The sequence below is a fragment of the Chlorocebus sabaeus genome, chromosome 11 (assembly GCF_047675955.1).
Source record: "Chlorocebus sabaeus isolate Y175 chromosome 11, mChlSab1.0.hap1, whole genome shotgun sequence".
NCBI classification, from domain to species: Eukaryota; Metazoa; Chordata; class Mammalia; order Primates; family Cercopithecidae; genus Chlorocebus; species Chlorocebus sabaeus.
In genome coordinates, this window is record NC_132914.1 from 91,670,599 (window position 1) to 91,697,407 (window position 26,809).

At 36.7% G+C, this 26,809-nt stretch overlaps 1 protein-coding gene across 9 annotated transcripts in view; it reads right to left on the reverse strand.

Moving 5' to 3' along the window:
* CEP83 (centrosomal protein 83) overlaps positions 1–26,809 on the reverse strand; it is a 161,373-nt gene that overhangs the window by 37,263 nt on the left and 97,301 nt on the right. For all 9 annotated transcript variants that reach the window (XM_073021000.1, XM_008004259.3, XM_037996706.2 and 6 more), the window contains 3 exons: positions 6,416–6,491; positions 4,328–4,485; positions 2,533–2,662 (listed from right to left, as the gene is read on the reverse strand). In XM_073021000.1, the coding sequence (XP_072877101.1) occupies positions 2,533–2,662; positions 4,328–4,485; positions 6,416–6,491 (364 nt within the window). The remainder of the gene's footprint in view (positions 1–2,532; positions 2,663–4,327; positions 4,486–6,415; positions 6,492–26,809) is intronic.

Sequence of the window (26,809 nt, forward strand, 5' to 3'; positions counted from 1 at the left end):
AATCCACAGATCACATTTTAAAAAGTAAAATGACTATTTACTATCTTCACACTCATCATCTGGCAGACATTTCAGTAGAAAAAAAAATTCATCCTGTTGCAATACTAATGAAATGTTACTTTGTAGTGTTTTTGAGTTTAATTTTTTTTTTTTTTTTCTGAGATAGGGTCTTGCTGTGTCATCCAGGCTGGAGGGCTGGTGCCATCACAGCTCTTTGCAATCTTGAACTCCTGGGCTCATGTGATCCTCCCACCTCAGCCTTCCAAATAGCTGGGACTATAGACACGTGCCACCATGCACAGTTTTTTCATTTTTTGTAGAGATGGGGTCTGGCTATATTTTGTAGATTTTTAAAAATATCACCTCCTCCCCTCCTTCTGGTATACTTATGATTAGTTGATAATCTCACCACTGGGTGTCACTTTTGCTTCAAAAGAATTCAACCCAAACTAACCTCAATAATTAGAATTTGATCTGTAAGATACTTATCCCTAAAGTCTCAAAATTTAGCTCTTACAATTTCTTGCTGTAACATGGCTTCAGATGTTTCTAGGCTTCAAACACAGTGCAAACAAAAATCAGCAGGATTTCTGAGATCATAGGTCATAAAACAATCCTCTGAAATCCCATTAATATCCATACACTTTTCAGTACCTACATCGACAGAAAGTAAAAAAAGTGACATATACAGAAAAGCAAACAAGTGTGCATATTTGGGTATAAAACACTGGGATCCCTATATAATAAATGCTGTTTTTCTAATACTACTACTTCTAGTATGAGAAGATAAAAGTAATATTCAGAGACCAAGAAAGTAGAGAAGTAATGACTTCTTATGTTGTCACTCCAACTGTCAGCAACATTTGGCAGTGATATCCAATTACATAAAAAGGGATCTAGGAACTGATGTGTGATTTTTCAAATTCAGAATAAGTGAAGGATCTAGAGTTATTTTCTCTTACCTAAATATGAACAGTTAACCTTTCCAATAAACAAACAGATATTAAGATAATGGTTACTGCATCTAGAAGTATTTTCCTCTCATCTCAGATCTTCTCTCCACAACAAATGCTACTATTAAGGGAATTTATCAAATGGAGACAACTCAAATCATTTCTGGGACTTTACATATAACACACACACACGCACACACACACACTTTATCATGTCCCTCCTCTTCTTCTAATCCTGTTGAAAAGATTACCATGTCCTTCTCCTCCCTTAATCACTGCCATGAGTCATGGTTACTAATGGGACCTGTTACATTCCTTGGGTTTGCTGAAATAGAAAAAAGTTGTAAGCCACTGACTTAGAAGATCCATCTAGATGCATTATTTCCATGATGGCCTGGACTGTTTCCAAGAAAACAAAGTTAGGTTCTGGAGAAAAGTATGCCTGCAAAGGTAAAACTTAAAAAGGATCAATGCTGTGGGAACTACTGTGGCGGTTTCAGAAGCCAAGGGAGTCCCAGTTCCTCCTGCTGGAGCAAAGAAATACTTGCTCTTGTATTTCTGAATTGGAAACAAAAAAGCCTTTTAACCACAAAAGTAATAAAATAGATATTAGGCATAAATGAAACAATCTTAATCACACTATAACTTAACTGGAGAATGTGTACAATATGACTTCCATGGGTTGGCCTGGAAACTATCACTCTGAAAAACACCTTCTGTGTGGAAAAATGCATGTCAACTCAAAACAATTGACTTACACACAAAATTTAGAAACAAACCTGCTGGGCAGTCTGGATTTTCCCAATGTATTTCTGCAAGGTTGACAGCAAAATGTCATGCTTATATATTAAATTAAACATATCACTAAAATCTCAGATTCAACTATATATTTATTCTCCTATAAGAGTTTATTAGGATGGATGTGGTGGCTCATGCCTATAATCCCAGCACTTTGGGAGGCTGAGGTGGGAGGACCACTAGAGGTCAGGAGTTTGAGACCAGCCTGGCAAACATGGGAAACCCTATCTCTACTAAAAATACAAAAATTAGCTGGGCATGGTGGCACGTGCCTATAATCCCAGCTATGCGAAGGCTGAGGTATGAGAATCGCTTGAATCCAGGGGATGGAGGTTGCAGTGAGGCAAGATCGCACCACTGCAATCCAGCCTGGGCCATGGAGTCAGACTCTTCAAAAAAAAAAAAAAAAAAAAAAAGAAAAAAGGGATTTAATTATATTTTACTCCACAGAAATCACTTTTTATTTTTTTGAGACAGGGTCTTGCTCTGTCACCCAGGTTGGAGTGCAGTGGCACAATTTTGACTCACTGTAAGCTACGCCTCCCAGGTTCATGCCATTGTCCTGCCTCAGCCTCCAGAGTAGCTGGGGCTACAGGTGCTCGCCACTACATCTGGCTAATTTTTTTGTATTTTTTTAGAGAGATAGGGTTTCACCACGTTAGCCAGGATGGTCTCAATCTCCTGACCTCGTGATCCGTCCGCCTCTGCCTCCCAAAGTGTTGGGCTTACAGGTGTGAACCACCGTGCCCGGCCAGAAATCACTTTAATAAGAACCACTTGCCTTTTTCTGGGCAATTGCAGCTCGCTGAAGTTTCTCCTTAGCTTGATTACACTTTTCTTCTCTCTCTGTGATACGCTCATGAAGCTTGTGCTTTTCTTCCAACCACTGTATCTGTTTCTCTTCCAATGTCCTATCAGAAGAATGTATGTAAAACATGGAAGCTAAATAAGTTCTTAGGATTAAATAGGATTAAATATCACAAGTATAAGCAAACTCACTACTTGCCTGACCACATTTTTAATTATCCAACTGCAGGAGGGCCTGTGTGGCCACTTGTTTGCAAATCCCACCATTACTGAGCACTTCCTGTGAATAAGGCACTGGACTTAGAACACTATGTGTATTGTATCATCTGTTCTTTACAAAAATCCCAAGTTAGGTGTTTCTGTCACCTTTATACCTCTGTCCATTTTACAAATGAGGAAACCGAGGATTAGAGCAGTTAGCTAACTTAACGGCTCACATCTAGTTAATGGCAAGACAAACACTTGATAACAGGTGTGAAGTATAATAACCATCAAACTACAAATATCTGTCCTCATAAATTTGGTTTAAGAAAATCAAGCCTGGTATCAAATCTTAATGCAGTATGTCTTCTGACTAGAGTAAAATGCATATAAATGATAAAATAACATCATAACAACTTATATTTTTAAAGCTATTCTGCATACTTTATATGATTTTTTTAGTATTCCTACTATAGGCAGTACAAATGAAAATAACAAACCCTGAGAAGGTAGATTACTTGCCTAAGGTCATACAAGATTTTAAGTATCTTAGCTGGAACTAAAATCACATTCCATTGACCCTTAGTACAGCTATTTTCTTATATACAATTCTATGAATATTATTTAGAAACCAATGATTGATTACTTAAATTTGCTAGCTACACTGTCATAGAATTATTAAGCTCGTTTCAATCAAACACTTGAGAAATCCAAGCACATGTTTTTGGTTTTTACAAAATAAAAGAAAAATAAGTTGGATCATCTGAAATGTCACAACATGCTATGGATATTTATCTTGCTTCCTTCCTTTTCTTGAAATTCAACCCCATATATAAAACCATGGACAAACCTTAGAATATGTAATAATAGAAAAACTGAAGAAACACAGTTTTATGTGGCATGGTGGCCTTCAGAAGAAGAAATTTGAGAAGAATTATGTTTTGTAGATTAAAATAAAAACTTACTTATAAGGCAAACATAAAGACAAAGCAAATACAAAATAGTACAGTATTCTACCACATCTAAACAAATGTTTCCAGAAGGTATAAGATCTTGAACATCACCACAATAATTTTATCCCTACCAGTTTTACTCCATACTATCTACTAGTAACAAATTTTAAGACCAAAAAAAAATAAACAAATAAATTAGCTTTTCAAAGAAAATCCAAGAGACTAGTTCTAGAAGGAATTAAGTTTTGCACATCAAAAACAAAACAAAACAAAACAAAACCATTCTGTTCTCTGGCATTCAGAAGAATAGATTTTTGAAGAAATGTTTTCATTTAATCAATGAATAAAAAAAGTTTTCTTTAAGGTTTTTCAGAATACTATGCTGTCAGAATTTTAATATGTCTTAATTTTACCTTTTTTAAAAGAATTTGAGTCAGTATAGGTCATTCTATAGAAACATAAAGTACATTATTACCTCAGTATACCACTGTATACTATTAAAGTGTATTTGTAACTAGTTTCTAAAATATAATCAACATTGGAATCATTACTAACATAACTATATGTTATATAGAAAAAAGAAAAAATAGTTTGTACATAAAGAGCAAACTCTACTTTTCAGCTTCTAGTTGCGCTTTTTCAGCTTGGCTTCTAAAATTTCGGCATTCTTGTTTTAATCTCTCCACCATTTCCTTCAGCATTTGGTTTGAATTCAGCAAGTCATTCTCTGACTGTGCAAGTGAGGTCACTTGGATCTGCAAACTACTGATTTGCTTAAAAGAGAAGAAAGAAGATAAAGGCCACTAAATAAATGCAGTAAGGTATGAGAGAAGCAGAAGATACTAAGCATCTCCCTTTGCAAATACTCCCTCAAGCTGGTGTGCCCTTGAAAGATGCCCCCTGAAGGAAATAACAAACAGCAGCACCTAGGAGCATTTCTTATCATAGTCAGAGACTATCAAGAAGTATATTCTTCAGTCACTGAGTCCCCTCCCTCTTCTTCCCAAAATATGAAGGCCAGGAGAGGTGTTGGGAATGGACAGAAAGATTATCAGGGGGATTAGCAGTGAGATGAGGAAAGGGAATCCAGTGATTAGAGTGAGTCTCCTACCACTCTAGCCTTCCCCTCACGTCCTACGGAAAAAAACTGATATTAAAAGCAAGTCAGCTGGGAAAGCAGCTAAAAAAAAATCCATCCTCCTCTTCCCACATACCCTGAGATCAGCAACCTTCCAGAAGTCTACTCTCCAAGCAATCAAAATTGTTCAGTGTAAATATGAGAAGGATCACTCTCACATTGTTTTTAAAAGGTTTCCATTCATATGTCCAGTGCTGGGCAGAAGAAAGATGCTCTGGGAAATCTAATAAACGCTACAGATTCCTTGGCCTCTACAGCCATTTACCAAACTGCATACTGTCACTCAAAGCTTTTTTTCCATCTCAATTTACCTTTATCTGGGAGTACTTTTTCTCAAAAGAAGTCTAATTAAAGATTAACAGGCTAGAAAGATTCACACTCTTCTAAATTATATCTAAATAATCTTTATTTGGGACAGTTATATATACCTCCCCCACAAATGATTTTACCAATTAATAAACAATAAAAGTTCTTATTTTCCTTTCACTTCCTTTTATCTCTCTTAGCCATTTTCTGAGAGACATTTCAGAGTAAAGACAGTCAAGAGATAGGGATCAAAAGAACCTATTATGAGATTCAAGGGTAAAAAGAAACAAGATTCTTATATAATAAAGTAAATAAATGGGTAATAATCCCATTACTTCCTAATGGTAACAAAACCAATTCATATATGACTCTGAATGTCCACAGAGCAATTTTTAGCAGAATAAAACTAAATGGTATGTCTCAGATTTCTCTTTTAGAATGAATTTCTCCATGCAGAACTATTCACTATTTTTAACTGGAGTGGCAAATATTATATCTGTATTACAGCTGCTTGAATAAGCAAACTTCAAAGAGCTTAATACCTCTCCATATGCATAGCATGACAGAAAGCCCAAATGCCAATGATACTAAATAACTTCTCTCTGGGTATCAAACATTATGTCCATCTAGTTAAGACTTAGAAACCATAACTGCACATGAAAAGCAGTACCAACTAGCATATGAGCATGAATTCTAAAAATGGATTCCTACTTCATAATTTATAGGGGAAAAAAACAACAAAAAACAAAATAGAATTCAGAAAATATCACTCCTCCATGTTTTACCCAACTTTATACAAATCTTTCCTGAACCCAAATAACTTTAATTATAAATACAAATTTCCTTCCACAAATACAAATCTTGGATTTCATAGGGCTATAGCAAAAATACCTCATGATATAAAATTACAAGTCAATCACACAAGTAACTTAAAACCTGGATGATATTTCTATTGAGTTTTTAAAATTCAGAATATTAAAATACTGCCCTTATAACTGTAATTTAAAAAATTATCATGGGCCACAGCATAAGTAAAAAAATATATATATCTCTCTTAAGAATAATAGCAGTTAGCAAAAGAAGCTTATTAAAGTATAGAGGTTTAAACATTTTATCTTTACATATTACCTCCAACAATATGTTACCAATTGTGGTTAGATTCTAAAAATACTGATTGCAAATCTTTTTTTAAATTTGCAAAACACAAATTTAAAGAAGCACTTGAAAAAATAAAAGGAAAATATTTGCTAAAATCATACCTGTTTTAGGTCAGAATTTTCATTTTTTTCCTTCTCTGCATTTTCAATAGTCACAATTTGTTGTTGCAGTTTTAACCTAAAAATCACAACCCAACAAAATACATTATTAAGAATCCATGATTCATTTATTTCACTGAATTAAACAGTCATTTTATTGAATGCCTGTTGGACACCACTGTGCAAAAGCACAAATACAACCAAAGATTGAGACTTTGAGAAACTAGGTTGTGTTCACGTATAACAAAAATGTAAAACAAATTACTGCTGTTGTGATAGGAAAATCTACAAACTAGGGGCATGGAGAGGATGAGAAATCAACTATGTCCAGGGGTACCAGGGAATGCTACATGGATAAAAACCTGACAGGTAGGATTCTGATATACATGAAGAACAGCCTGAAAAAGTGGTCTTTCATGGAAAATTATAGAATGTGTTGCTAAGGCATCAGAAAGTAATCTAGTTTAGGAGAGGCCAACTTACATCCATATAGCATTTTACAATTTACAAAATTCTTTCAGACACACGCTACTTCACTTTCATTCTACAAGGCTACAGATTTAAAAGAAAACTAATACAACACACCATCCTGTATTCTATAAAATATCTTATGGAGCTTTTCATGCCTGAGATGAATGAATACTTAAACATTTGCAGACTCTTCAAAGGGAATAATACATCTACAGCCAGATCCTTAAAATGCAGAGCAGCTCTAGTGACCAAATGAGTAACCTCATGAGGAAGACATTACACTAATTAGGTCTGGCAGGATAGGCCCTGCAGCCTCCTCCCTTTCAAAACTCTCCAAACGCCTATCTCAAATACAATGCACTCGGCACCTATTTATAGCTTGGTATTATTAGCATGTCTTATCTGCCCAAGTAGAATGTGTTTATCTGGACAACACTCTCAAGAACCTAGGTCTGTGCTTTAAACACAATAAGGACTCAATAAACATTTGTTGGCAGACTGAATGAACCAACCCAAATCATGGATTAGCTGTTTAAATGTGTGAGATGATTGGATAATATAACATGAAAAAATCCTGAAGATAAGACTCATTGCTTCCTGAGACGTTTACATACAAATGCCAGAAACGATGAACCTTAAGAGGGCCAGTCCTTTTCCTTTTGCTCCACTGTCAGTACCAGTCACACTCTTTTTTTTTTTTTTTTTTTTTTTTTTTTTTTTTTTTTTTTTTGAGGCGGAGTTTCGCTCTGTCGCCCAGGCTGGAGTGCAGTGGCCGGATCTCAGCTCACTGCAAGCTCCGCCTCCTGGGTTCACGCCATTCTCCTGCCTCAGCCTCCCGAGTAGCTGGGACTACAGGCGCCCGCCACCTCGCCTGGCTAGATTTTTGTATTTTTCAGTAGAGACGGGGTTTAAGTGCTGGGATTACAGGCTTGAGCCACCGCGCCCGGCCCACACTCTTATTTCATAATTCTAGTTACATGATTACTCTTTCAAACTTTCTGTGCACTTCCTCCATTAAATGTTTATGAATGTTACCAACTGGGTGCCCTTTTTTTTTTTTTTTTAAGTAAGAGATGTGATCTCACTATATTGCCTAGGCTGGCCTCAAACTCCTTAGCTCAGGCAATCCTCCTGCCTCAGCCTCTCAGCAGCGTGGCTAACTTGGGGTTTTTAGGTTACTGACTTAGTAAAGGTTTCTTTCCACAAAATCATGAAGATGAAAACGGAAGAGAGAACACTGTGGGTCCCAGTTCAGGTCCACTGTTAGAAAACTTAGGTCCTAAGTATATCCTAGCTCCAGTTGAGAATCTGAATACAATTGGTAAATTAACATGAAACCTGACCCAGGTAAGAAAGTCATGGCCTAATGCTTTCTACGTAAGTTACACAGACATGAAGAGAAACAGTAGTGCCCTACATACAAAAGCTGAAGCCAAAGAAACCAATGGTAAAGAGTATCTGAAAAATCATTAAAATATGAAAGGATGGGAGAAAAACTAAATGAAATATGAACTAAGTAAAAGCACCATTGTGGTAGACTATAGAAGATGATATACAACAAGGCCTTCTTCAGTTCATTTTGTTGAAGCAGTACTGGGTTAGAATTTAAAACTAATTTTTTTTAAGGAGAAAATTAGTCCATGATTTAAGATCATTACATTTAGGATTCTATGGGATAACGGATCTTAACTTAAATAAGATAGGAATAAGACTAATGGTATTAAAGTTCAAAAAGGCAGATAATGTTTCAAAAGACAGTGCTGTAAATTTAGGAGTACAGTATCTCTTTTTATTAGGTTTTGAATACTCAAGGTGTGTCACAATAAGTCAAAAGAAAATATACCTTATAACAGACATACAAGGAACAGAAAAAAACTGCAATTAACTTTCATTAGAGGATAAGTTAAGGCTATATAAAAGAGATGCAATTTGAACTAGATCTTGAAGGAAAAATAAGAGTCCGAGATAGAGAAATTAAAGATATAGGTGACGAAGAGTGTAGAGGAAGTAGAGATATGGAATTTAAAGCACTGTTCACTTAAGAAGTAAAGGGGGAAAGGACATTTTCAAAATAGAAAGGGAGGAGAGAATGGATGAAGATACCGAAATTCTAAGATGGCAAGAAGTTGAGAAAATTCATATCCTTTGCTCATGTACAAGTAAGAACATCAGTTTCCAAGCTGAAAAGGAAGCAAGGGAGCCAGGATAATAGGCTGGAAGAAAAAGAGAAGTCCAAAGACTACCAATATCAGTATCTTCAGTGAGAGTAGCATGGATAAGAGAAAGAAAAGATATTTACATCTTTGAAGTGATCAGTTCTAGGTGACGATAAGGTCCAAGAAGTGTCTAGGTGTACAAGATGCTAAAGTAGGATAAAGATAAAAGAACGCCAGAGTGCAGATAGAATAAACTATAAGGCTAAGGTGTTGGGTAGTTCAACACTATGAATACATAGTCACTAAGAATGATGACAAGAGAAACAAAACAGAAAAAAGTTGAGTCAGATATCAAAGTCCTCAGTGACTATTAAGGAATACACTGTAGGTCATTAACTGGAAGAGATAAAAGACAGGTATAAAACTGGATGCAACAAATATCAAAGAAAAAAATCACTTTAACCATACTCAAACAATGAACTGGAAGCACAAACGGGGTTTACGAATGTTGATTTCTCTTCTTGGTCTCTTGTTGCAGGAGACAGGAAGGAAGAGTAATTTCTACTTAAAAGGCGTTCCAGGTTATATGCTATGAGAAAAAAGCAGTTCTCAGTAGGGGGAGAGGCATTCAAAAAAATGTTGAGATTACAAAAAAAGTTATTGGTATCAGAATAGGGATTCCAAAGGCTACAGTGGAAATTGTTAAAAGTTTTAATGAGTTAATGAGTAGGTGATAGGGAGAAATCAGAAGGTGAAGGATGAGTAAGTGGGGGGGAAAGTAACTATGAGATCAAGTACTTTATACTTTTAAAGCAATTATAAAGTAGGTGAACTGGAGGGCCAAGTTACAATAGACAATGTAGTTATGAATGAGTTTAAATGGAAACTTTGGAATAACATTAAGATGGTGCTATTTCAAGTTCCCTTCAAAGTACAGGGAAGTCAGCTGTAAGGATCATGGTCTAGGTCTTCTGTGGCAGGCAGCTGATACACTGATATATACTATTTCTTTTTTTTTTTTTTTTTTTTTGGAGATGGAGTTTCGCTCTTGTTGCCCAGGCTGGAGTGCAATAGCGTGATCTTGGCTCACCACAACCTCGGCCTCCTGGGTTCAAGTGATTCTCCTGCCTCAGCCTCCCAAGTAGCTGGGATTACAGGCATCCACCACCATGCCTGGCTACTTTTTTGTGTTTTTAGTAGAGACGGGGTTTCCCTATGTTGGTCAGGCTGGTCTTGAACTCCCAACCTCAAGTGATCTGACCTCCTTGGTCTGCCAATATATGCTGTTTCAACATTCAGCAAATATTTATTGAGTACCTATACATGCTGAGCTCATTCTAAGTGTTGTGGATACATCAGAAAATAACAAGGACAGAATGCCTACCCTTGAGGAGTTTATACTCCAACAGTGTCGTCTGATAGAGCTTTCTTTGATGGTGGAAATATTCTATAATCTGTGCCTTCCAATATGATAGTCACTAGCAACATGTTTGTGTGACTGAGGAAACTGAATTTTAATTTTTTAAAATCCTAATTTAAATTTAGGTTTCAAGAGTCATCTGTGACTAGCAATACCATATTGGGCAGCAAAGCCTCTAACGTAACTTCTTGGCTTCATTTAACATGAGTCTCTGTTACCAAAGGGAAGCAACATACAGGGCAAACAACAGAAGTTGTAATTGTGATTTCTCTACTGTTAAAGGGTCCTACAAGTCTCATGAGAATAGCAGTGGCCTTCTCATACCAATCTTCTGAAAGCATGGTTCTTGCTTGTGAGCACTGGAGATTGACACTGGCCATTATTAGCAAAAAGAAACTTCCCTGAAAGAGTATAAGAACCCGCTCAAAAGAGAACTAGAAAACCAAAACCAGGATACAATAATTGACAGGAATCACAGGCAAAGACATGCCACAGGCCTGCCTGGTCCTTCAAACACTGGCACATATCCTTTCATCCCTTACTTCACAGTTTAAATTCTTGGGAGAAAACGTGTCCAATGGGCCAATATAATTCTTCTCAAGATGCAGTGTAAGTAGAAAGGCAGATATATTAAATGATAACTTTTTGGTTTTTTTTTTTTAAAGCAAATATCCACTACTGGCAGCAAAGAAATCCAAACTGATGAAATTTAAATGTTTATTAAAAGTTTAAGAAAAAAACAGAAAGCTCCAAATGGGAAATAATAGCCCTGGCTTTAAGCTATGCAAAAAATAAATTAAGGGGGTATTGACTACAGGATATCATAAATGTTCAGGTTCCCTTTCCTTGGTTATTGCTATTTCCCCAAAAACCTCCCCCAACTTTTAATATCAAACTGCACATCATTTCCTTCCTCTTCCTTCACCCACTCCACACAGAGACATGGGCATATAACCTTGGCTGAGTCAGAGTGCCTGATACCCACAATCGCCCTGGTAGGTCCAAGGATGAGCATGTGAACCAGACCCAAACTTGTCTCTAGTTTTTTTTTTGTTTTTTTTTTTAAGACAGAATCTCACTCTGTCACCCAGGCTGCAGTGCAGTGGCACAATCTTGGCTCACTGTAACCTCCACCTCCCGGGTTCAAGCAATTCTCCTGCCTCAGTCTCCTGAGTAGCTTGGATTACAGGTGGTCATCACCACGACCCACTAATTTTTATATTTTCAGTAGAGATGGGGTTTAACCAAGTTGGCCAGGCTGGTCTCGAATGCCTGACCTCAGGTGTTTCACCCGCCTTGGCCTCCCAAAGTGCTGGGATTACAGGCGTGAGCCACCATTCCCAGCCTCGACTCTAGACTTTTTAAACTTGAGTTTGCTAATAAGAACTTTGTCCTCTTGGCTTCAACACATGTTCCTAGCATCACAGAGATAGAACAGCAGACAAAGGAGAGAGAAAACAAGAGAAGAGGAAGAAAAGAAAAGGAAGGGAAAAGTCACTATTATCTAATTACATTTGAGTTCCCAGATCCAGGTGTCCGTGAAACCAGCATAACCCTTATCTTTCCCACAATTGTGTAAATGAAGAAAGTCCCTTTTGTTGTGCTTGCATTAATTGGAGTTGGGTTACTGTCATAACCAAAAGTTGATTACATATTCTATTATATTTAAACTCCTTTAATTTTTACATGGTCTTAATTTGCAAATTGAACAAATGTGCAGTGGAGCAGCCTTTTGAAATACAGTACTTTTACAAAAATAATTTTTTATTACTCTTGGCACTATGATAGGCTAGTGGTAAAAAAAAAAAAACACTTTAATGAAGAGAAAAGACTGGTATATAATTAATAAAGGATCTGTCAAAGCAGTGATTTATATGTAATAGATTAATATTTACTTATCACAGATATATATTATTTGTAAATAAATGGATATTTCTGCTTTGCATGATTTATACTTTCCATTTCCTTAGTAAGACCTTTTGCTCCACAGATAAATCTCCGATCAATTTGTCTCTGGTTATCTAAATAGGAGGTGCTGCAATTATGATCATTTTAAGGAGTGATCACAACAGACCTGGTTGATGTAGCTGGACTTAAAAATCAGTAAATCATAACTGTCAAGGAAAAACTACCACCACAATTGTAGAACATTTAAAAAAAAAAAAAAAGTCATGCCAATCGTGTGAATTAATCCTGCTAGATTTTATGTTGGTTACTATGTCTTTTTTTAAAAATAAGTTGAGGTTATTTACATATTATAAGTGAAACTACAGAGGAATCAAAGAAAAATTATCAATGTGACTAACAGAATAGAAAATTATTCATATTTAAGAAAAGCTAAAGGAATGAAAGCTGTTTTATATAGCAAAAAACTAAAAAACAAAACAAAACCTAAGGGTCAAGTTCATTATTGTGTTCAAGTAATGACAGAATGCTGAACATTTTATCACTATGGCAACAGAAACCCAAAGCAGGAGAAACAGGCTTAAATTCTAACAGAAAAGATTCTAACTGGCCAAATTGTGGGATTATAATAGGATAAAACATTAGAGTAGGATGCCTGGGGAGGGTCTCCCCCACTTTCTGGAGACTGTCAAAGACAGATTTAAAACCTACCTATCCTGAATATGTCCTAAAAAATGTACCCACCTAAAAGCAAAAGGACAGACAAGATTGGTTCTTAAAATCTATTACAGATTCATGCTTTTAGAATCACAGCTACTAACACTTTAAATAAAGTTATGAAACCTAGGTAAATAGTTAAGTACACCTCTGCCTGAAGTAATTCTTTCCTAAGTAATGCAGATCAAGAACCCTGTCTCAAAACATAGCCTATCACTTAATGAACATGATTTTTAAAAGCCACTCAAACTTTATATAATTAGAGATGTCACTAAGATATTAGAATTTGAAAAGCAGACATAAAGAATTTCCAAGTGTTGAAGATAACAGCAGATGTCTAGCTCTGTGTTTTCCATATATTCTGCAAAAACAATACAAAAAAGCAAAGAGAACAAATAAAGCCACACAAAACCATACCCTTGGCATAACTGGCAGACAGAAAATGCCCAAAACCTCAAAGTACCTGTAAGTAAAATGAAGGAAAAAACACCAAATCCCAGCAAGTGATCTCTCCCATCCCTGCCTGCAAATCTTTGTAGGTAAGAGCTCACTGCATGTGAATGTACTTAATTTGCCCATTAAAATAAAAGGTTTAATTTATTAAAATTTGGCCCACAAAACAAGACCCAATTAAATGCTATATACAAAACACACATTTAAAAAGCAAAATGACTCAGAAAATTAAAAAATAAGACAATATAAGTATACCAGGCAAATAGAAACTACATGAAAACAGAAGTGGTGATATCAGACAAGTCAAGCAAAAAAAAAGACAAAGCACTTTTTAATGCTAAAAGCTACAATTCACACTTAAAATAGAACTGCTATGAATATTTATATTCTGTACCAAATACCATGAAACTCACCTCTATGAAGCAAAAACTACAAGATATACAAAGAGTCACATATAGAAACACATTAATAAAAAGAGACTTTAATATATCATTCTTTGTACAAAACAAATCAAGTGGACAAAAAATAAGCAAGTATACAGAAGACCTAAACATCACAGTTAACAAGGTAGGTCCTGTGTGTGTGTGTGTGTGTGTGTGTGTGTGTGTATAACTTCATACTCTTTTATAAGACTCTTTCCATGTGTTTATGTAACACAATAACTGACATACACTATAGGACAAAGTGACTATAGTCCTATAGTCGCTGGGCATGTGACATGTCCAGAAAGTGAAACTTAAGAAGACACCCATTCTAAGACTCCTGCAAGTGCAGGGTCGGCACATGAGACTGTTTCCTTAAATTTTGCACCCTGGCTGCCTCACTTGCTTTACCCTAGTCTTGCCCTTGATAGATTAGGATACAAAGAAACATCAGACTGTTCCACAAAGTAGAAACAATACAAAAATATTCTGATTACAATGCAATAAAAGTAGAAATTAACTTTTTAAAAAGGTTCTCCTAGCTGGAAATTTAAAAAAACTTCTGTTATAGACTAAAACATGTTCCTTCAAGATATGACTACATTTGGAGACAGGGCCTTTAAAGAGACAATTAAGGTTAAAGTCATATGGGTGGGCCCTAATCCAATGACTAGTGTCCTTATAAAAAGGATAGACACGCCAGGCGTGGTGGCTCACACCTGTAATCCCAGCACTTTGGGAGGCCAAGGTGGGCGGATCATGAGGTCAGGAGATTGAGACCATCCTGGCTAACACGGTGAAACCCCGTCTCTACTAACAAACACACAAAAAATTAGCCGGGTGTGCTGGCGGGCGCCTGTAGTCCCAGCTGCTCTGGAGGCAGGAGAATGGCGTGAACCTGGGAGGCGGAGCTTGCAGTGAGCCAAGATGATTGCGCCACTGCACTCCAGCCTGGGCGACAGAGCAAGACTCCGTCTCAAAAAAAAAAAAAAAAAAAAAAAAAAGGATAGACACAAGCACACAAGCAGATGCAAAGGTACAGAGAAAAGGCCACGTGAGGACAAAGTGAGAATAAGGTGGCCACCTGCAAGTCAAGAAGAGAGGTCTTAGGAGAAACCAAGCCGGGCAATACCTTAATCTATGACTTCTAGTCTCCAAAAACTGTAAGAAAATTAATTCCTGTTGTTTGATCACCCATCCGTGGTATTTTATTATGGCAGACTTAGCAAACTATTACATCTTCTGTTAAATAACTCTTTGGCAGAAAGAAAAATACAAATTAAAATTAGTGAATTTCTTTAAAAATAATAATTAAAACACTATATAATCATAATTTATGGAATATAGTTAAAGTAGTGATGAGAAGAAAATTATTAGCACTAAATACTCTTACCAATAAGAATGAAAGAATAAACTGTAGTAAAATTAAATTGTCAACTCAAAAACAACCAAATGAACAAAGTAAACTAAAAGAAAGCCCAAGGTATATAACATGACCTTAGAAAACTCTAAGAAATCAATAAAGCAGCTATTAGAAAATATGTGACTTTAGTGAGGTCACAGGATTCAAGATCAATACATAAAAGTAAACTATATTTCTACTATATGCAATGAACAATTAAGTCAAAATGAACTCCATTTACAATATATTTAGAAATGAAACTGAATAAAAGATGAGCATGATTTATACAATGAAAACTGCAACACACTGATGACAGAAAGGAAACCTAAATAAATGGAGAGATGTATGATATTTTTGGATTGGAAGACTCAATATTGTTAAGGTAACAATTCCCCTCAAATTGACCTAAAAATTCAATACAATCCCAGTTAAAATTTTAACAAGATTTTCTTAAAAAGGTAAAAAACTGATTAAAAAATTAATATTTGAAAGGCAAAGGACCTAGAAAAGCCAAAATAATTTAGACAAAAAAGAACCAGGTAGAGGACGTGCACTACCTGAATCAAACTTACTATAAAGCTACATTAATCAAAATGGTATGATATTGGTGTAAAGACAAAGATCAGTAAAATAGAACAGAGTCCAGAAATAGACTCACACCTGTAATTCAATGGGGGAAAAGATAGGTCTTCAAAAAATGGTGCTGGAATAACTGGATACCTACATGAAAATAAAAAGCTTATGTGTACCATTACCTTATACCACATAAAAGTTAACATGAATTAGACCTTAAAATCTAAAGAACCAAATATTAATGTTTTAGAAGAAAACAAATATCTTTTTAACACAGAATTAGGCAAAGTCTTGAAGAGAACACAAAAAATACAAACAAGAAAAAAATTGATAAAGTGGTGTGGTGTGGTATTATGATGTATATATATTGGTTTACATATATACATATGGGTTTACATCCATGGTTCCTGGCTCAATTAACTTCCATAGCCCTTGTCCACATTTCCTAAGGGACTAAAACAATACGCATATCTTTTGTTAACCATATTTGGCCCTTTGTTCATGGTTCGGGAGGCAGCTTCAAAACAGCCTCACAGTGATAAAGGTGAAAGACAGTCTTTGGTTATAATACTGGGGTGCTTTGGGCCTCAGAAACAGACCTCAGAAAACAGAATCTCTCTCTGACCTTCTGTCCTCCTTTTACCTGTACCTTTTTCTCCTCAAGGCAGGCCACACACACTAAAAATATACTCTAATCTTCCCCCACCTTTCTGTCTTGGAGCTGGTCATAAAAAAATCCTCTGAATTACCTTATCTGACAGTAGGTCATTAGACCCCCATTTCTGAAGAGGTCTTGCCCCTTACCCAGGAGGAAATAATGCTACACAGAGCGGCCAAGAAGAATCTAAACACACAGGACTTGTTACGATTCTCTGCACAGTCTGTTAGTATTAGATCATGCCCTTTTTGTCCAATAAGATTTCCATACGACTGTCCATTCTTCAATCATGTCTATCCAATGAAGTCTCCAAAAAAGACTCAAGAGGACAGGGTACTGCAAGCCTCCAGACAGCTGAACTCATGGAGGATTACATGAAGGTAAAAGAACTCACCCATGTGCTAGAAGAATGGCACACCCCAACTTCAGAGGAACAGAAGAAGCTCCTGAGCTCTGGACCCTTGAGACCTTACCCTATTATTTCTTTTCTTCTTTTCTCTTTTTGTTTTTCTTTTCTTTCCTTTTTTTTTTTTTTTTTTTTTGAGATGGGGTCTTGCTGTGCTGCCCAAGCTGGAGTGCAATGGCCAATCCTGGCTCACTGCAACCTCTACCTCCCAGATTCAAGCAACTATCCTGCCTCAGCCTCCTGAGTAGCTGGGATTACAGGTATCTGCCACCATGCCCAACTAATTTTTTTGTATTTTTAGTAGAAACGGAGTTTCACCATGTTGGTCAAGCTGGTCTCAAACTCCTGACTTCAGGTGATCCACCCACCTCAGCTTCCCAAAGTGCTGGGATTACAGGCATGGGCCACTGTACCTGGCCTATTATTTCTTCATCTAGCTGTTTATTTGTATCCTTTAAAAATATCCTCTTCAAAAACCTGGGAAACATAAAGTGTTTCCTTAAGCTTGTGAACAACTCTAGTAAATTTAGCTGAAAGAGAAGGTTATGGAAACCCCAACTTAAAAAGTTGGTCAGTCAGAAGTTCCAGAGGTCTGAAAGTGAGACTGGTGTCTGAAATGGGAAAAGCCTTCAACCCACAGGATCTAATGCTATCTCCATGTAGAGAGCAGTAGAATCAAATTAGAGTAGAAGATGTCAGGCTGGTGTCCACTGCAGAAATGAATGCTTACTTGTTGATGGGTAGAAATCCATACATTTGGTCACAGAAGTTTTCTGCATTGTTGTGGTGTGAAAACACAGGAAAAGAACACCACACAAGTAGATTTTGTAAAATCCACTTTCAATATACACAATTAAGTAAATGTGGCCAGGTGCAGTGGGCTCATGCCTGTAATCCCAACACTTTGGGAGGCCAAGGCAGGCAGATCACTTGAGCTCAGGAGTTCGAGACCAGCCTGGGAAACATGGAAAAACCTTGTCTCTGCTAAAAATATAAAATTTAGCCAAGCACGGTGTTGCACACCTGTAGTCCCAGCTACTCGGGAGAGTTGAGGTGGGAGGATCACTTGAGCCCAGGAGGCAGAGGCTGCAGTGAGCTGAAATGGTACCATGGCACTCCAGCCTGGGCAACAGAGCAAGATCCTGTATCAAAAAATAAACAAGCACACAAAAAGATGCTAACCACCACTAGTAACAGAGATAATCAAATAAATAAATATATATACATACACACATATATATATACACACATACATATACATACACACACAATTGAGTAAATGAAAAGGCAAGTCATAGATAAGGAGAAAATATCTGTAAAATATGAATCTAAGAAAGAGCTTATATGTGTAACACATAAATAACTATTATAAATCAATAAGATAACTTCTGAATGTAAAAAGTGGGCAAAACAGTTGAATAGAAACTTCACAGAAGTAGCTTATAAGCACATAAAAAGATGCTAACCACCACTAGTAACAGAGACAATCAAATTAAGACCACAGGTGACATGTTACAACATATCCAATTGGAATTATTAAGACTGAAAATAACAAGTATCAGTAAGGATGTAAAACAAACAAAATCCTCATATACTGCTAGTTGGAATGAAAAAAACTTTGTCAAGTGTTTCTACACTGGAAAACAGTATTTCTGTATGTTATAAAAGTAAACATATACTTACCATATGACTTAGTAATCCCATTTCTAGGTATTTAACTAGGAGAATAAAAACATATTTCCACAAAAAGACTTGTAAATGAATGTTCACAGCAGCATTATTCATAATAGCCCCAAACTAAAAACAACCCGACATTTGTCCATCAAGAGAATAAATAAATCATATTATATTTATCCAATGAATACTAATCAGCAATGAACATATGAGCTACTGATACACTCAGAGCATGGATAAGTCACAAGTTGCCTAATGCTGGGACTCAGGAAAGGAAGTCAACTATAAAGAGACATGAGGAAACTTGGGGTGATGAAACTATTCCATATTTTTATTGTGGTGACGACTGTACAACTGTATACAAAATGGGTAAATTTTATTTTAGGTACATTAAATGACAACAATAAAACTATACAAACTTTTTAAGGGCAAAGAACCAGAAGATAAAAACAGAAATTAATGAGGCATAAAATGGGAAACCAGTTGATCTAATTAATAAATCAAAATCCTAATTTAAATGAATGCACTGAACTGTACGTTTTAAAATAGTTAAAATGGTAAATTTTATGTATATTTTACCACAATATAAAAATATATATATACAAAGCAGTGGCTGACTTGACCAAGAAAGAAAGGAAGAAAGCACACGTAGAGAACAAAAAATAACAAAGGGGAAATAAGTATTGAAATAGAAAAAAATCTAAAAAGAAAAAGAGGTCTACTTTTCAAAAGGAGGAACACAGTGGCCAGCCATCAGAAGTTGACAATGACCAACTGAGAGCAATCGTTGAAGCTGATCCTCTACAACTACACAAGAAGATGCCAAAGAACTCAATGTCAACCATTTTATGGTCATTTGGCATTTGAAGCAATCTGGAAAGGTGAAAAAGCTAGTTAAGTGGTGTCTCATGAACTGAGTGAAAATTTTAAAAAATCGTCATTTTGAAGTGTCATCTTCTCTTATTCTATGCAACAACAACTATTTCTCAAGCAGATTGTGACATGCGACAAAAAGTGGGTTTCATACGACTACCGGCGATGACCACCTCAGTGGCTAGACAGAGAAGCAGCTCCAGAGCACCTCCCAAAGCCAAACTTGTGCAAAAAAGCTCATGGTCACTGTTTGGTGGTCTGCTGCCAGTCTGATCCACTACAGCTTTCTGAATCCCGAGGAAACCATTACATTTGAGAAGTATGCTCAGCAAATCGATGAGATGAATTGAAAACTGCAGTGCCTGCAGCTGGCATTGATCAACAGAAAGGGTCCAATTCTTCTCTACGACAATGTCCGACTGTATGTCACACAACCAATGCTTCAAAAGTTGAACGAACTGCACTACGAAGTTTTGCCTCATCTGCCATAGTCACCTGACCTCTTGCCAACTGACTATGACTTCTTTAAGCATCTCAACAACTTTTTGCAGGGAAAATCCTTCCACAACGAGCAGGATGCACAAAATGCTTTCTAAGTGTTTGTCTAATCCCGCCAGGGGTGGTGGCTCACACTTGTAATCCCAGCACTTTGGGAGGTCGAGCTAGGCGGATCACCTGAGATCAGGACTTCGAGATCAGCCTAGCCAACATCTTGAAACATTGTCTCTACTAAAAATACAAAAATTAGCTAGGCGTGGTGGCGGGTGTCTATAATCCCAGCTACTCGGGAGGTTGAGGCAGGAGAATCGCTTGAACCCAGGAGGTGGAAGTTGCAGTAAGCGAAGATTGTGTCACTGCACTCCAGCCTGGGCGACAAGAGCAAGACTGTCTCAAAAAAAAAAAAAAAAAGGTTTGTCGAATCCCCAAGCATGGATTTTTATACTACAAGAATAAACAAACTTATTGGCAAAAAAGTGTTGACTGCAATGGTTCCTATTTTGATTAATAAAGATGTGTTTCAGCCCAGTTACACTGATTTAAAATTCATGGTCCAAAACCACAATTACTTTCGCAACAACCTAATAATACACCATACTAAAAGAATGAAGAAAAAAATGCATGATCATCTCAACTGATACAGAAAAAGCATTTGACAAAATTCAACACCCTTTCAGGATAAAAACACTAACAAACTTGGAATAGAAGGACACTACCTCAACATAATAAAGCCATACATTAAAAAGCCACAGTAAGTATCATAAGCAATGGTGATACTCTGAAATGTTTTCCTTTAATATCAGGAATAAAACAAGTACTCCCACTTTTGCCACTTCCATTCGACATGAAACTGGAAGTTCTAGCCAGAGCTATTAGGCAAGAGAAAGACAATGAATTCAGCAAAGTAGCAGAATACAAAGCCAACAAACAAAAATTAGCTGCATCTCTATACACTAACAATGAATAATATGAAAAGGAAAATGAAGAAAATAATTCCATTTACAACAGCATCAAAAAGAATATATAAAAATTAACTGAACCAAGGAGGTGAAATACTTATAAACAGAAAACTAAAAGACATTGCTAACAGAAATTAAAGAAGATATAAATAAATGGAAACACATCCCATGTTCATAAATTGAAAGATTTAATGTTGAGATGTCAATACTACCAAAAATAATCTACAGAATTAATGCAATTCCTATCAAAATCCCAGTACTTTGTACAGAAATAGAAAAATCTATCCTAAAATTCATATGGAATCTCAAGGGAACCCAAGTAGATGAAATACTCCTGAAGAACAAAACTAGAGAACTCACACTTCCTTATTTCAAAATTTATTGCAAAGTTATAATAATCAAAATAGTGTGACACTGACATAATGACCAACATATAAGCAACTGGAATAGAATACAGAATGCGGAAATAAACCTTCCCATATAGGGTCAAATGAATCTGACAAGAGTACCAAGGTCATTCAATTAAAAAAGGGCAATGTTGTCAACAAACAGTGCTGGGAAAACTGGATACACACATATAAAAGAATGAACTTGGACCTCTCTTTAACTCTATATAGGAAAATTAATTTAAAATGGATCAAAGGTCTAAATGTACAACCTAAAACTATAAAACTCTTAGAAGAAATGATGGGGGAAAGGCTTCATGGAATTTGATTTGGTAATGATTTCTTGGATATGACACGAAATGCATAGGCAATAACAATAACAACAACAAAAACACAGACAAAATGAACTCCATGAAAATAAATTTTTGTGCAACAAGATATTTATCAACAGAGTAAAATACTACAGAATAGGAGAAAATATTTGCAAATCATATATCTGATAAGGCATTAATATCCAGAATATACAGAGAAAAACTAAACGAAAATAAAAAATAAAAATTTTAAATGGGCAAAGAACTTGACTAGCTGTTTCTCAAAAAAGATATACAAGTGGCTAACAGGCATATTAAAAGATGCTTGACACCACTAATCATTAGAAAGATGCAAATCAAAACTACAATGAGATACTACCTCACATCTATTAGGATGGCTACTATCAAAAAAACATGAGGAAGACATCATTAAGACGACTGACTAGAGGACCAACACTCCTCCACAAAGGTCCAAAATAACAAGTAAATAACTGTACTTCAAGTAGAGTTTCCAAGGGAGAACAACAGAATTTACATGAAAGGGAAAAAAAATCTACTTAATCATGGAGACTTGAGATGGCAGCATAGAGAAGAAAGCAAAGCACCCAGCTGGGATTGGCTCAGAACCAAGAAAGACTCCCCATTGTGCGAGAAATGGTACGTAGGAGTTCCTTAGCAGTCCCTAATACCACTGTGGACATGTGTAAACCTAGCTACAGAAGAGCCCTAGAGTCCTAACAGGCCCTGAATCCAGTACAGGGAGCTGTTTGCAGTCCACGTGGTTACATTGCTCCAGAGAAGGCACACACACTGCGTACCCCCACTCCCTGTAACCCAAGCTGCTACAGCATGCACCATTTTGAGAACCGAGCCAATGCTAAAATACATGCTGCCGTGGGGTTCAACAGACCTGGTATTTCCACATCTGAAGGGTCCCACTGTAATCACACCACAACCAAATAAAAGGGTCCAACACCACAACCTCAGCGACACAGAGCAGTAAAGCCAAAACTCCAGCACCTGAGCTGGTATAGTGGACCTAAAGGAATAAGCAATCTAGCACAGCAGGGAGGCCACCTCCAAGACCAAGGGCGCTGGTGCATGCAGTCCCTAGGGTTTAAGAACTAGCTGCCAGCCACTGCCAGCAATCCCATTCCCACAGCTGGTGAAGCAGAAATGCACTCCACATACCTGTAGGGACCAAGGATGGACCTATCTGGCAACAGCCACCACTGGCAACCCCGCCCCACAACTGGCAAAGCCACCACACCCAATGAGTACCCACCACCCAAAACCTGAGAACTGTTCCACCTAGAGGCCCCTATCAACAGCAAAGACATGAGACTCACTCAACAAAAACCCACAGTAGAGACCACTGAGGTACTTGCAGACACTGCTGACGCGAATTACAGCCAAAGATATCACATGGAGACTACATTACTGCACTAATCCAGAAACAAAGCCAAAGCACCTACCCAAACAATACTGCATGACAAATATACAGGAAAAAGTCCTTCCTTACAAAGGCTACTCCATAAAATAGAGGCAACTGTTCTACCAGATGCACCTAATAACTTAGGGACACAAGAAACATGAAAAAAGCTGGGCGTGGTGGTTCACTCCTGTAATTCCAGCACTTTGGGAGGCCAAGACAGGCAGATCACAAGGTCAGGAGTTTGAGACCAGCTTGGCCAACACAGTGAAACCCGTCTCTACTAAAAATACAAAAAATTACCCGGGCTTGGTGGCGGGCACCTGTAATCCCAGCTACTTGGGAGGCTGAAGCAGGAAAATCACTTGAACCTGGGAGGCAGAGGTTGAAGTGAGCCAAGAATGCACCACTGCACTCCAGCCTGGGTGACAGTACGAGACTTTGTCTCAAAAAAAAAAAAAAAAAAAAGGAAATATGAAAAAGAAAACATGACACCTCAAATGGAACCCAATAATTCTCCAGTAATAGATCCTAATGAAAAAGAAATCTAAAAAATGCCTGAAAAGAAATTTGAAATAACAATGTTAAGGAAACTTAGAAAGATACAAGAGAATACAGATACAAAATTCAACAAAATCAGAAAAAAATCATGATATGAATGAGAAATTTTAGAGAGATAGATATCATAAAAAAGAACCAAACAGAATCCTTGTAGCTGAAGAATTTCATGAACAAAAATAAAAATACAATCAAGAATTTCAGCAACAGTTTAGATCAAGCAGGAGAAAGAATTTTTGAACATTAAGACAGGTCTTTTAAAATAATCCAGTCAGACAAATAATAATAAAGAATAAAAGGAATGAAGAAAGCCTATGAGACTTATGCGACACCATTAAGTGAACACATATTCACATCATAAAATTCCAGAAGAATAAGAGATGGGAAACGGTATCAAAAATGTTGTAAACAAAATCGTAATTGTAGATAGAGTTTCCAAGTCTTAGGAGAGAGATGAATATCCAAATCCAAAAAGCTCAAAGACCCCAAACTGATTCAACCCAAAAAGGTCCTCTGCAAGGCACACTATACTCAAACATCAAAAATCAAATCAAAGAATTCTATAAACAACAAGAAAAAAGCATCAAGTAAGAAAATCCCCATGAGACAAACAGATTTCTCAAGAGAAACCTTATAGGCAAGAACAGAACAGAATGATATACTCAAAAGTAGTGAAAGAAAAATAACTTCCATTCAAAAATACTATACCCAACAAAACTATCCTTCAGAAATGAAGAAAAAACAAAGTCTTTCTCAGACAAGCAAAAACTGAGAGAATTCATCACCACTACCCCTACTCAACAAGAAATTCTTAAGGGAGTCCTACAACTGAAAATGAAAAGACAATGACTATCATTTTTTTTTTTTTATTTTAATATCTTTTTTTTTTTTAATCTCATTTTTTTTTTTAAATTTATTTATTATTATTAAACTTCAAGTTGTAGGGTACATGTGCACAACGTGCAGGTTTGCTACATATGTATACTTGTGCCATGTTGGTGTGCTGCACCCATCAACTCGTCATTTACATCAGGTATAACTCCCAATGCAATCCCTCCTCCCTCCCCCCTCCCCATGATAGGCCCCGGTGTGTGATGTTCCCCTTCCCGAGTCCAAGTGATCTCATTGTTCAGTTCCCACCTACGAGTGAGAACATGCGGTGTTTGGTTTTCTGTTCTTGTGATAGTTTGCTAAGAATGATGGTTTCCAGCTGCATCCATGTCCCTACAAAGGACACAAACTCATCCTTTTTTATGGCTGCATAGTATTCCATGGTGTATATGTGCCACATTTTCTTAATCCAATCTGTCACTGATGGACATTTGGGTTGATTCCAAGTCTTTGCTATTGTGAATAGAGCTGCAATAAACATACGTGTGCATGTGTCCTTATAGCAGCATAATTTATAATCCTTTGGGTATATACCCAGTAATGGGATGGCTGGGTCATATGGCACATCTAGTTCTAGATCCTTGAGGAATCGCCATACTGTTTTCCATAATGGTTGAACTAGTTTACAATCCCACCAACAGTGTAAAAGTGTTCCTATTTCTCCACATCCTCTCCAGCACCTGTTGTTTCCTGACTTTTCAATGATCGCCATTCTAACTGGTGTGAGATGGTATCTCATTGTGGTTTTGATTTGCATTTCTCTGATGGCCAGTGACGATGAGCATTTTTTCATGTGTCTGTTGGCTGTATGAATGTCTTCTTTTGAGAAATGTCTGTTCATATCCTTTGCCCACTTTTGGATGGGGTTGTTTGTTTTTTTCTTGTAAATTTGTTTGAGTTCTTTGTAGGTTCTGGATATTAGCCCTTTGTCAGATGAGTAGATTGCAAAAATTTTCTCCCATTCTGTAGGTTGCCTGCTCACTCTGATGGTAGTTTCTTTTGCTGTGCAGAAGCTCTTTAGTTTAATGAGATCCCATTTGTCAATTTTGGCTTTTGCTGCCGTTGCTTTTGGTGTTTTAGACATGAAGTCTTTGCCCATGCCTATGTCCTGAATGGTACTACCTAGGTTTTCCTCTAGGATTTTTATGGTATTAGGTCTAACATTTAAGTCTCTAATCCATCTTGAATTAATTTTCGTATAAGGAGTAAGGAAAGGATCCAGTTTCAGCTTTCTACTTATGGCTAGCCAGTTTTCCCAGCACCATTTATTAAATAGGGAATCCTTTCCCCATTTCTTGTTTCTCTCAGGTTTGTCAAACTATACTACAAGGCTACAGTAACCAAAACAGCATGGTACTGGTACCAAAACAGAGATATAGACCAATGGAACAGAACAGAGTCCTCAGAAATAATACCACACATCTACAGCCATCTGATCTTTGACAATGACTATCATTATGAAAATATGCAAGAATAAAACTCACTAGTAGAGCAGATAGATATACAAATGAGAAAGAAATCAAGCTTTGTCACTACAGAAATCCACCAAATCACAAATATAAACAATTAAGAGAGCAAGAAAGAAACAGAAGATCTACAGTACAGCCAGAAAACAATTAATAAAATGACAGGACTAAGTCCTTGCCTATCAAGAATAACTTTGAATGTAAACAGATTACATCCCCCAATTAAGACACATAGACTGGGTAAAGGCATAAAAACTCAAAGCCCAAATACATGCTGCCTAAAGGAAACTCACTTCACCCATAAAGACATACATACTCTGAAAACGAAGTGGGAAAACAAACAAACAAACAAAAACTCCATGCAAAGAGAAACCAAAAATGAACAGAAGTAACTTACTTAGATAAAATAAACTTTACATCAAAAACTGTGAAAAGTTTGTCACACTGTAAAAAGAAACTGTAAAAAAAAGTTTTTAAGCTGTAAAGAGACAAGGAAGTTCATTATATAATGGAAAAAAAAACAGTTCAGCAAGAGGATTAACAATAGTAAATATGTATGCATCAAACACCAGAGAACCAAGATATATTAAAGCAAATATAATTATTATCTAAGGGGAAAGACAGACACCAATGCAGTAATAGTAGAGGACTTCAATACCCCACTCTCGGCATAAGACTGATCACCTAGAAAGAAAAATAGGATTTAAACTATACTGTAGACCAAATGGACTTCACAGACACTTGTAAAACACTTCATCCAGTAGCT